This window comes from Megalopta genalis, chromosome 7, assembly GCF_051020955.1.
Source record: "Megalopta genalis isolate 19385.01 chromosome 7, iyMegGena1_principal, whole genome shotgun sequence".
Lineage (NCBI taxonomy): Eukaryota > Metazoa > Arthropoda > Insecta > Hymenoptera > Halictidae > Megalopta > Megalopta genalis.
This window is the reverse complement of record NC_135019.1, coordinates 2,667,783-2,681,129: the sequence shown is the minus strand read 5'-3', so window position 1 is coordinate 2,681,129 and position 13,347 is coordinate 2,667,783. Positions and strand designations below refer to the sequence as shown.

The 13,347-nt window shown below is 39.3% G+C and overlaps 1 protein-coding gene across 2 annotated transcripts in view; it reads right to left on the bottom strand.

Annotated features, from left to right (window-relative positions):
* Positions 1-636: 636 nt before the first annotated feature.
* Rgk3 (Rad, Gem/Kir family member 3) overlaps positions 637-13,347 on the bottom strand; it is a 102,839-nt gene continuing 90,128 nt past the window's right edge. For both annotated transcript variants that reach the window (XM_076523905.1, XM_033467072.2), the window contains exons 5-7: positions 12,843-12,925; positions 12,475-12,661; positions 637-7,961 (exon numbers count right to left, since the gene is read on the bottom strand). In XM_076523905.1, the coding sequence (XP_076380020.1) occupies positions 7,675-7,961; positions 12,475-12,661; positions 12,843-12,925 (557 nt within the window). In that variant the 3' untranslated portion in view covers positions 637-7,674. The remainder of the gene's footprint in view (positions 7,962-12,474; positions 12,662-12,842; positions 12,926-13,347) is intronic.

Here is a 13,347-nt window from a genome sequence, read left to right as displayed (position 1 = left end):
GGCAATTCGTAACTATAAAAATAAAGCGCAAGGCTCGAATAATCGTATCTCCTCTTCCCAAATTGTCCATTTTTCTGGACAATCCGAGCGTCAATTAGAGAGACATTACTGTATAAGGGTTGGGACATGCGTTGGTCGCTTTTTAATATTGCTGTAAGAGAAAGCCATTTAATAGTTTTCGTGGCTTTCGCTTTATCGAAGAGAAAATAAACCTACCGATCAGTTGTGAAAAATAATTACGGTGCAGTCTCTGATTGCAAGCGTGGCAATCGTGGCGCCGTTGCACCTTTTTTATGGGGAACTCTGTTAAGGATTTTTATTCTCACAGTCGAAACTCGATTCGACCGTTTAAGGTCGAATTAAAGTCGTATTAAAATGATTGAAAATATATCGAAAAGTTGGAAAAGGAAATTGAAAAAAGGCCACCATTTTTTCGAGCCAGTCGTGGCTGCCGTTTCAGTGGAATTAGTTTTCGCAATTAAAATCGATAGATTTGCCGTTTTCAATAAATCGAAAAAAACTTCTAGCAATTTTAAAAAGAATTCGGCAAGGCGATTCGCCCTAAGTTTTTCGCACACGTGTTTCTTTATACTTAACGGACGGAGATGGAGCTGAAAACAAAGGGACACTGTGGGCTCCGTTATCATTCATTTTATTTCCTTTCATAAATCGCGAGTATTATAATTGATCCCAAACTTTTGAGCGGTATTGTACATACGTACGTATACGTTCATGTATATGTGTATGTATATTGTATGTATAATATAATTTGGATACACAGGCATAGAGATCGCAGAAAATAGACGGTGAATAGTGTATATATATATTTCTTTATCATCTTCCATACTTATATACTCTGAAAACTTCGAAAAGAATATATTCTTATTTTTTTTTTAAGGGGCGCTGCGGCCAGACGCCTCGTCGTTCATCATTAATCGTTCTTCGAAGGAAAACACGCAATACAGTAAACACGTCAATCCGTAACATACATCTACACAAACTAACCACTTATTTGATCATGGGATATCAGGAATATGTCGCGTTTGTGTACAGGAAATTCTAATTCTAATCGACGCCTCGGATCGCGCACGAAAATCGACAATTTTGGGAAGAGGAGGGATTGTTCGATTGTTCGAGCCTCGCGGCTCGTTTTCATAGTCGTCGTAGTCGTTTTTAGGCAATTTTTCCGTAATTATTTGGCAATTTTTCGGTAATATTTCAGCAATTTCTTGGCAATTTTTCCGCAATTTTTCGGTAGTTTTTCCACAATTTTTCGGCAATTTTTCGGTAATATTTCAGCAATTTCTTGGCAATTTTTCGGTAATTTTTCGGTAGTTTCTCGACAATTTTTCGGTAATATTTCAGCAATTTCTTGGCAATTTTTCGGTAATTTTTCGGCTATTTCTCGGCAATTTTTGAGTAATTTTTTGGCAATTTTTCGGCAATTTCTCGGTAATTTTTTGGCAATTTTTCGGCAATTTCTCGGTAATTTTTTGGCAATTTTTCGGCAATGTCTCGGTAATTTTTCAGCAATTTCTTGGCAATTTTTCGGTAATTTTTCAGCAATTTCTTGGAAATTTCTCGGTAATTTTTCAGCAATTTCTTGGCAATTTTTCGGTAATTTTTTGCCAATTTCTCGGCAATTTTTCCGCGAGGCTCGAACAATCGTGTCCGCTCTTCCCAAATTGTCCATTTTTGTGCGCAATCCGAGCGTCGATTAGGGAGAATTTACCGTATTTCTGACGCGAGGGCGGTCCGATCGAATGAAATCGCGCGCACCAGAGAATTGTTTTATACGCAGCGGCAAACTTTTATATGCCGCGGCTTCGATTCATCGATTCGGCCGACTCGTTTTCATCGGGGCGACGAAAATATTCAATTGACCGAAGACATTTTGCCGGATGAAAACGAGCCCGAGACAAAACGTTTCTCGCGCGGGTGCTCGCGCGCGCGCGCGCATTCCTGGTTTCACACCAGAAACAGATAGATAGCTCGGCCGTCGACTCACGTATCTCGCGTTTACAATAGGTACACAGATCCGCATCGTTAAACTTATTCTATATACAGCATCGAATGAAAACATTAAATTGGTCTTATTGTACAGCATGGCCGCCGTTAGGTCTAGTGGCCGCGAATTCTCGCCGTGGTCCAATGAAATTTTCACTTCGTGCCCGGTCTTCGGGTCGATTCTCCAGGTCCCTTCGATTAGGGAAGAACTCGTTCTTATCGCTAGACTGCGGATTTTACGTGCTCGCGAACGAAAACGGGCGATTCGAAGCAGCGGAACTTCGATGGTTTATTCAAGAAATTGTTAAAGAAAGATGGCATTTTCTCGACAATTTTTCGGTAATTTTTCGGCAATTTTTTGCCAATTTCTCGGCAATTTTTCGGTAGTTTTTCCGTAGTTTTCCGACAATTTCTCAGCAATTTTTCTGTAATGTTTTGGCAATTTCTTGGCAATTTTTCGGTAATTTTTCGACTATTTCTCGACAATTTTTCAATAACTTTTCAGTAATATTTCGGCAATTTCTTGGCAATTTTTTGATAATTTTTCAATAATTTTTCGGTAATATTTCGGCAATTTCTTGGCCATTTTTCGGTAATTTTTTGCCAATTCATCGGTAATTTTTCGGTAATTTTTCAGCAATTCTTCGGCAATTCTTCGGTAATTTTTTGATAATTTTTCGATAATTTCTTGGCAATTTTTCGGCAATTTCTCGGCAATTTTTTGGTAATTTTTCGACAATTTTTCGGCAATTCTTGCAGAAAGATCCGCGAATTGACCAAGCTACGCCAGAAGTATACTCAAATGTTACAAGGAACATGATCAAAAGCTCCATAATTAACGTCTTTCATAAACAATGCCATCATTCGAATAACCGATACACGAAAGCAAAATAAATACAAATTTTGTTGCATCAAAGTTATTCCAGAACAAAGTAATGCCCTCACATGAAAAGAACACTCTGTACAAGTAATGTGAGCAGGTGCAATTCGAAACAGCGTAATGGTCGAGATAATTGATCACCGCGTTTGCTTCGACCAATTGAAACAATTGAGAAGAGCCTGAAATGTTCGCGTGGCTCCTATTCCTCGCAAACGAAGCTCCAGTTTCGATTTCGCGTAAACATCCGCAGTCTGCTTCTCGTTATCCCGTAGCAGTCGCTATCCGTTCGCTTTTGATTAGTCCCGGGACTGATAATTATTGCAGCAAGGCAATGTTCTTTGTACCGGTGAGTTCGTTATGAAAAATTGAAGGTCGATGCAGAGTTTTAAGGACAACCGTTGGAATACATAAAAACTTATTCTTATCGGTGTTAGGGTTAGTCGCCGAGCTCTCCCGATCAAGTCTTCTCCCACGTCCCAACGAAGAGAGTATTATTAGCAGTCACGTTCATTTTGATTGGTTGGCACTTCGATCGTACCGCGATCTCCGACGAGTCCTCTCGTTGAAAAACGGAGAAGGAAAGGTGTCGTTCGCTGCGAACAGCGCTAAACATCGCGACCGTGAAATTGAATTACTGGACTGCGTCGCGTTACATCCGTTCCCGTCGTTTGATTTCTGTCATTAGGATCTCTAATCGTATAAAACATTATCGAACATGTTCGGGTGACGGTGTCACGCCGTTCTGTACCCTTTAAAATACAGTGTGTCCCGAAATTATTGCACAACCGGCGAACCAGAGGTTCCCGAGGTGATTTCAAGCAACTTTTTCCTCAGCGAAATTGCAATCCGTGGCTTCGTTTGCGTTTCGTTATTAACGAAAAGGTGATGGCCAATGGGAGGGGAGCTCGGTTGGCGCGAAGCGGCCGAGCCAATCGGCGGCGCTGAGCTTCGCCCGCTGGTTGGCTCGGCCGCCGACCCGCGCCAGTCGAGCTCGCCTCCGATTGGTCACCGTTTTTCGTTAATAACTCGTTAACGACGCCTCGGAGAAAATTTTCGCAAAGGAAAAAGTTGCTGCAATCGACCTCAGGAATCCCCAGAGTCTCTCTGAGGCACCGTAATTTCGGGACGCCCTGTAGAACGAAAAGGTCGCGCGAGAGGCCCAGAGTCAGCGAACCTAAATTGGCCACCGCTGCACGAATCTCGAGGCAAAGCGGTTGCTTCGTAGCACATAATTGGACGCGATCGTTTCGCACCGATCCCGGTGTTTCGCCGCGACGCGCGCAGCGTATCGAAAACTTTTGGCCAAACTTTACTTGTTTCGTCGACTACGCGACGTTCGTTCGAACGCCGCAACTTTTCACGCGATGCTCTTCAATGGTAGCGAGAAAAGGGACAGGTGCACGAGCGAACTCCGAACAGGATCAATTTCAAAGAAATCAAGAATTGCTTGTTCCGACACAAGAGAGTTACGTTAATTTAAAAAAGTATAAAAAGTATAGCAGTAATTTAATATCGCTACGAACGCACATGATCCCTGCGGTATATGTATGTAGTCGCCGTTACACGGATCCCGTCTCTTAAATTGAATTATTTCGAAAAAATACCGTCCCTTCGCTTTTTACTCTGTCAATGTTCTTCCGATCCTGGCGGGGATCGATAGGCGAGAATGAATACGATTCGGTGATGGACTGCGGATCTTAACGCTAGATTTACGGGGCGCATAAAAACAGCTGTTTTTTTTATAGTAGTTTCTAAAAGCAACGATAAGACGTTTATTTTGATTTTGAACAAGTGTTATAATAACATTTGCCGTGGGTAACGTATAAATCGAATAAATACAGTAATGTCTCCCTTACTGACGCTCAGATTGTCCACTAAAATGGATAATTTGGGAAGAGGAGATGCGATTATTCGAGCCTTGCGGCTCGTTTTTATAATTGTGAACAATTTATAAGTATAAAAATAAACCTCAAGGCTCGAATACGAGATACGATTATTCGAGCCTTGTAGCTCGTTTTTATAATTGTGGACAATTTATAATTATAAAAATAAATCGCAAGGCTCGAATACGAGATACGATTATTCGAGCCTTGCGGCTCGTTTTTATAATTGTGGACAATTTATAACTATAAAAATAAGTCGCAAGGCTCAAATACGAGATACGATTATTCGAGCCTTGTAGCTCATTTTTATAATTATGGACAATTTATAACTATAAAAATAAACCTCAAGGCTCGAATACGAGATACGATTATTCGAGCCTTGCGGCTCGTTTTTATAATTGTGGACAATTTATAACTATAAAAATAAGTCGCAAGGCTCAAATACGAGATACGATTATTCGAGCCTTGTAGCTCATTTTTATAATTATGGACAATTTATAACTATAAAAATAAACCGCAATGCTCAAATACGAGATACGATTATTCGAGCCTTGCAGCTCATTTTTATAATTATGGACAATTTATAATTATAAAAATAAACCTTAAGGCTCGAATAATCGTATCTCCTCTTCCCAAATCGTCCATTTTTCTGGACAATTTAAGCGTCAATTAGAGAGATATTACTGTAACTCGCAAATGTATCTTTACGATACGAATAATCGTGAATTAAAAAATTAGTGATTCGTCGTTTTGACGGGTTCCGTAGATCTAGCGTTAATGCGGGAGCTCCAATTTACGCGGATCGATTCGTAAGATCTACAATGTCCGAAGCTCGGACCGCGCTTTTCTCTTCTGGCAAGAATAAGAACGAAGCACCGTTGAATGTAATGGAAGCAATGCTAATTAATCGTGACGCCAGAGATCTGAAATGGATCATTTTTATTCTGTCCGTAATTGTGACGACGATATCAGGTCGCTGCTTAATTTTTGTCGCGCTTTCAACGAGACGAAGCTGCGCCACACGCGGCGCGTGAAAACATCGCTTTATTGCGATCGATATTTAATTAATTAATTGCGTTGAATTTCAAGAAACGGCTATGCCAATTGACCACCTGGTTCGTGCGATTCGACCTCGTTCGATATTTTTCTTTAGAGTTACTTTAAGATTGAAACTTATGCCAACAAACCAGCAACAATTCATGATGTAAGAAACAACGTTAATAAATTAAATTGGTGAATTAAACGAGCAAATACGTCATCGTACGAGCCGAAACGTCATCGAAAATTTTGAGGTACAAATTGATGTCCGTAAATATGGCCGCGGTGGTCATTCGACAGACATCTTTTTCGCGCGTAATTGTCATAAACGATGCTTGACGATTAAATAGAAATACTGGACTGCGTCACGTTACATCCGTTCCCGTCGTTTGATTTCTGTCGTTAGGATCTCTAATCGTATAAAATATTATCGAACATATTCACGCCGTTCTGTACCCTTTAGAATACCGGGTGTCCCGAAATTATTGCACGAGCGGCGAACGAGAGATTCCCGAGGTGATTTCAAGTAACTTTTTCCTCAGCGAAATTGCAATCCGCGGCTTTGTTCACGAGTTATTAACAAAAATGTGATGGCCAATGGGAGGCGAGCTCGGCTGGCGCGAAGCGGCCGAGCCAATCGGCGGAGCTGAGCTTCGTCCGCTCGCTGGCTCGGCCGCCTCCTCGCGTCAGTCGAGCGCCAGTCGAGCTCGCCTCCGATTGGTCACCGTTTTTTCGTTAATAACTCGTTAACGACGAGTATTAACGAAAATAGTAATAGTAACGAGAGTAGTATAATAAATGAGCCGTTTATTTTGCAAGTGGCATAAGTCACTTTGTTTTCAAGTCGATATATTTAAGGGTCTGCGTTTTAACACGTTTCAAAGTATGGATGCTAACTTTCGAGAAGATTTACTTGTATTTGTTATATCTCAGGATACTGATATTTCTCTCAGTATAAATAATTTCGTATAAACATTAAAAAATCACCACTTTTCATTACGGTAAAGTGACTTAAGCCACTTTCAAAATAAATAGTTTAGAAAAATTACTGACACATATCAATTTTGTCCGACGTATTTTACTGAAGTGATGTTTTGAGAGGACAGTGATTTACTAAAATTGTTGAATAAATTACATATATGAGTAGCTTATTTTGAAAGTGGCATAAGTCACTTTGTTTTCAAGTCGATATATTTAATGGTCTGCGTTTTAACACGTTTAAAAATATGGATGCTAACTTTCGAGAAGATTTACTTGTATTTGTTATATCTCAGGATACTGATATTTCTCTCCGTATAAATAATTTCGTATAAACATTAAAAAATCACCACTTTTCATTACGGTAAAGTGACTTATGCCACTTTCACAATAAACCGCTCAAATTTAAATAACTTCAAGAAGGAACTTGCTACAATCTATTTCGAATCACCCTGTATTACGCGAACGTCCCAGTTGCACGAACTGCTCTTGATCTCCGGAGTCCGCGGGCACAGAAGTTCCGCCGTATTGCATATTTAAATCGCGGCCAGAAATATAGGAGAAATTATGCAACGACCTGATACAGTTCGTTCGCGCGAGTCTCGATTGCCTTACGAACGGTCCGGGCGCGCGACAAATGCATCGGAAATCCGGAGTTCGATGATAAAGTTTGGCCGAAAAGTCGCGGGAACGAGACGAAAAGCGCCCCCGTTTTACGATCCGGTAAGTTTCGTTTCTCGGCAGGCGAGGAGATCGCCTGGAAAAGAATCGCACAAGCCGGTTCCGCACCCCGTACAATATCCGTCTTCAGGTACCACTGACAGATCCGCTCTCTCTCTCTCTCTCTCTCTCTCTCTCTCTCTCTCTCTCTCTCTCTTTTTCTGTCGTTTAGAGCACGTGAAGGTTCTCGCAATTCTTGAACTTACTGTCCTCCTTGCCGAACAACCAGGTCAACATTTGTCTAGCCTTCATGCTGGCACGTACCACGCCTCTGGACTTGTACCAATGGCCGCCGCCTTCGGTCCCGTTCGCGGCCCGGTTCTCCGCGTTCCCCTGCACGTTCTTCAGCCGGATCTGATTCAGTATGCCGACCAGCAGATCGTCCACGTTGTGGTTGATGCCGACCGAGACCTCGATGAACTTCACCCGGTAGGTGCACGCCATGCACTTGCCATCTAACACGATGGAAAATTAAATAAGGGATCGCTTACGGGCGGCCGCGCGCCCGCGCGCGCACGCCGCCACCAGAAATAAACCGAGCTCCATTAGTTTCTCTGCGATGCTGCCAAATAAAGTTCAATGGATTCTGCGAGACGCTTCTCTGTACAGGGTGTCCCAGAAATTGTCTTGCGATCGGGAACCAAGGGATTCTTGAGGTCATTTGGAGTAACTTTTTCCTTTGCGATAATTTTCTACGAGGCGGCGTTAACGAGTTATCGACGAAAAACGGTGACCAATGAGAGGCGAGCTCGGCTGGCGCGGGGCGGTTCGGTTGACGAGCGCGCGAAGCCCAGTTCCGCTCATTGGCTCGGCCGCCTCGCGTCAGATGATCTCGCGTCTCATTGGTCAGCGTTTTTCGTTAATAACTCGCAAACGAGGCCGCGGGTTGCATTTTCGCTGAGGAAAAAGTTGGTTCGTAGGATCTCGGGAATCTATTTCTGGATTGCGAGATATTTTTGGGATATCCTGTATGCTCTTCTGTATCGGTATACTATCATTAAAGTGATTTATATGGTTGAACTTTGTCAGTCGACTGCGGATTTTTGCGCAAAATTTTCTGCGACCATTGTAAACGACAGAAGCCACTTGGAAGTTTTGTTTCTTCTTTTGTTCTTTTAGGAGATCGCAAGTATAATAATTCAGTAAATTCTCCTCAATTTTGATTTAGCTTGTGAATGAAATTGGAAAATTTTGAACAATTATTCGAGCCGCGCAGTTTATTTTTATAATTTCCGATTGTTAATAATTATAGAAACGCGGTGCAAAGCTCGAATAACTGTCCATATTTGTTTATATGCTGAAGGAAAATTAGCGAGAATTTACTGTACATTAAATTACTGTTATTAAAATCTAATAACATAAATTTACTGTTATTAAAATTTAATAACATAAATTTACCGTTATTAAATGTTTTCGATCTTTCTGGAGACATTATAGATACTTGTTTCTCCCATAAATGCATAAAATTCGCAGTCTAGTTGTTATTCTTTGAGTCGCCCAAAAAATTCGCCACTTTTGCGTCGCGCGATTTTCGAACCTTTTTGGTGAAAAGTTGACAGATTATATCGAGCTATGAATTTGTGCACTTTTTCAAGCCGAGCTGACAGTTTCCGAAATATCGAGGCTAAAATTCGTTGACGCGGCAACTTGAAGCTTAATATAAAAAAATGATAGAACCGAACATTTCGGGTTAAATGGATGTAACTATTTAACAGAACTTTTAAAACCATAATATCTTTCTCAGAAAGATTGTGCCAAAACATGTTTTGGTTTTCACGTGGACGTCCGATAAAAATGAAAATATAAATAAAAATTTGGCGCAAGTCTGTACGCAGCTGTTCGAAGCTACTGAAATAAATATCAGTATATGCTAAAGTGCAACTGAACGCACGGACGGAGTTTGATCCGTGACGTTTCAGACTGTCGACTGAATTTAAAAATCAGCTGCGATTCGTGTCCCGACATAATATGATTTGTCGCAAAAATTCGAGCCAAATCCGAGGGACGCGAAATAACACCGTGAGCCGAAATAAAAGCTTCAACTAATCAGCCCACATTTCGCTTCGATTCTCTTCGAAGTACAATAATGTCTCCATAATTGACGCTCAGATTGTGCATAAAAATGGACAATTTGGGGAGAGGAGATACGATTATTCGAGCTTTGCGGCTCGTTTGTATAATTGTTGACAATTCGTAATTATAAAAATAAACTGCAAGCCTCGAATACGAGGTACGATTATTCGAGCTTTGCGGCTCGTTTTTATAATTGTGGACAATTTATAACTATAAAAATAAACCGCAAGGCTCGAATACGAGAGACGATTATTCGAGGCTTGCGGCTCATTTTTATAATTATGGACAATTTATAACGATAAAAATAAACCGCAAGGCTCGAATACGAGAGACGATTATTCGAGCTTTGCGGCTCGTTTTTATAATTGTGGACAATTTATAACTATAAAAATAAACTGCAAGGCTCGAATACGAGAGACGATTATACGAGGCTTGCGGCTCATTTCTATAATTGTGGACAATTTATAACTATAAAAATAAACCGCAAGGCTCGAATACGAGAGACGATTATTCGAGCTTTGCGGCTCATTTTTATAATTGTGGACAATTTATAACGATAAAAATAAACCGCAAGGCTCGAATACGAGAGACGATTATTCGAGCCTTGCGGCTCGTTTTTATAATTGTTGACAATTTATAACTATAAAAATAAACCGCAAGGCTCGAATACGAGAGACGATTATTCGAGCCTTGCGGCTCGTTTTTATAATTGTTGACAATTTATAACGATAAAAATAAACCGCAAGGCTAGAATAATCGTATCTCCTCTTCCCAAATTGTCCATTTCTGTGGACAATGTGAGCGTCAATTAGAGAGACATTACTGTATTATGGTACTCGTCTGCGTTTTATGTATAGCAATCTCGCCGGTTCCGCGATGCCTTGAATGCTTTTTAGAAACCGTTCCCTTCAACGTCAGACGTCTGGTGCATTCTACCGCGAATCTCCTCGCGAATTTCACTTCTCGAAGTACAATAATGTCTCCCTAACTGACGCTCAGATTGCACACAAAAATGAACAATTTGGGAAGAGGAGATATGATTATTCGAGCCTTGCAGCTGGTTTTTATAGTTGTTGACAATTCGTGACTATAAAAACGATCCGCAAGGCTCGAACAATCGTATCCCCTCTTCCAAATTGTCCATTCTCGTGGACAATCTAAGCGTCAATTAGAGAGACATTACTGTATTGCTGCGATCTGTACTAATCGTTAATTTTTTTGCGCCCACTGTGTCCGATATGTGCAGCGTTTCTTCTGTGTTTTTTAATTATGTAGATAATGATTTACAGTGAATGTAAATTTTGACATTTATATACTCTACTTTAATATCTAGTAAAATACTAGCAAATAAGTAGCAAGTAAATAAATACTAGTAAAGTATTTTTTCCCTTCAATGTATATTTATTTAAATATTCAGTAATGTCTCCCTAACTGACGCTCAAATGGACAATTTGGGAAGAGGAAATACGATTATTTCGCAACTCGTTTTTATAGTTGTCGACAATTCGTAACTATAAAAACGAGCTGGAATAATCATATCTACTCTTCCCAAATTGTCCATTTTTCCAAATTGTCCGTCAGTTAGAGAGACATTACTGTATAGAGATTGAAAGTGCAGATACGCCGAATTGTTTCTGATATGCCAATTACACCGGAGTTTTCGAGCAACAACGAAAATCTTCGCGTTAAATCTATCATCTTTCTGGTTCACGTCGAATCATAAAGTCATGATATTATACGTGCAGTAAATTTTGTTCGAGGCGTACATTAAAATATTCATAGCTCCATAGAATTTATTAGACTGTTACAGAAAAGCTTAGAGAAGTAATCCGCCAAGTCGTTCAATCTTATCCGATGGTGTCGCAAAGAAACTGATAGCATCCGGTTCCTTTTTGTTGGCACCACTTATTGGGTCAGAAGGTTTATAGAATGTTCTCTTTTTGTAAATGTATATATGTATAAATGCTAAGGGGGCCGGCTTTTAATCCTCGGACTGCGGTTACCGGGCCATTTTGGCTCGGAGCATTGAAATCGTTCCTTAATTGCACGATTTTTTGCGTTCAAATTAAAGAAAAATCTGCTGCGCTGGAAGCAACAGTTAATCTACGTCTGCAAGAATATTAATTCAAAAATATATATTTTTATTATATTGTATATATTACATATATTATATTATATTATAATATATATAATATATAAAATATAATATGTATAATATAAAATAATATAATATAATATAATATAATATAATATAATATAATATAATATAATATAATATAATATAATATAATATAATATAATATAATATAATATAATATAATATAATATAATATAATATAATATAATATAATATAATATAATATAATATAATATAATATAATATAATATAATATAATATAATATAATATAATATAATATAATATAATATAATATAATATAATATAATATAATATAATATAATATTATATAATATAATAATATAATATAATAATATAATATTATATTATATATTATTTTATATTATACATATTATATTTTATATATTAAATATTTTTAATATATATACTATTTTAATAGGTTTATTAAATATATTTATAAGTGAACTAAGAATTTGCCGCGCTTTTTAATAAAAACCAGTAGGTCCATTTTCGAACGGTAGAAAAATTGAAAGAATTTAAGAACGTTAATTCATTATTTCCAGCTCATTAAGCTTATTAAGAAGAATCAAACAATATTTCTACGTGGCTACTGTCTTCTGCAATTGACGCAGGCAATTTTTATATTGCAAAAAGCGATCCGTAACCTGGTCACAAGTGTCGTCAATTGTATAATTGTGAAAATCGTCCGAGGATTAAAACTAAAAATTCGTGTAATTACGAATCCCTCTCTACAGACCTTGAGAAGACACCACCCTGGATCGGACCAGGTCCACCTTGTTGCCGACTAGGATCGCAGATTTCCCACGCAGGAATTCTTGATCGTGAAGGCGTTCTAGGTACTCCTCGGCTCTTTGGAAGGACGCCTTATCAACCACGGAATACATCACGACGAAAGCGTCCGGATGCACGCTCTCTAGCTCCGTCTTCTCGTAATAAAAATATAAAGACTGTTTGAGACAACGCCGTTCGAAAATCGACGAAATTTCGTGAAACGTGAAACGTTATCGATCATTCCTATAAAATGCTGCGTAGAAAATTCGAGAAATTCATGGAACACGTTGTACAATGATATAATGGAAAATGCAAAGATGGTAGGTTGCTCACCTTCGGGTTCGAAATATTCAGGAATCTCAATTCGCTCTCCTCGCCGTTCAGCATAACGAAGACAGATTGCTCGCTGGGTACGTCTGTAAACAGAAAAGGGGAACGATGACAATGACGCCCAGACACTCCGGCGTTCCGCAGAGAGGAAAGGATCCTCAATTTGGTGCCCCACTTATTTTTCCCGGGCTTCCTAATTTTATGCAGCACGAACCTTTATGCTCGGATAAAGCCGCTATCTTTTCAATGGGAACTTCCACAGAATTCTAAAAGCGTGGAATATCACGGAAGAACATTTTCGCAATTTGCCACGGCATGTATTCGTATTTCGGATAAATAGTGAAACCGCTGGAGAAGCTTTTAACTGGAACGTACTTTCGGACCGGCGTTGCAAGTCGATTAATAAGTCGGCTGTGTTCGACGAGTATACTCGTCGTGGGGAAGTGATAGGATTTTGTATCGTGACGAGTATACTCGTCGTAGAAGCAGAATTTTGCATCGTGACGAG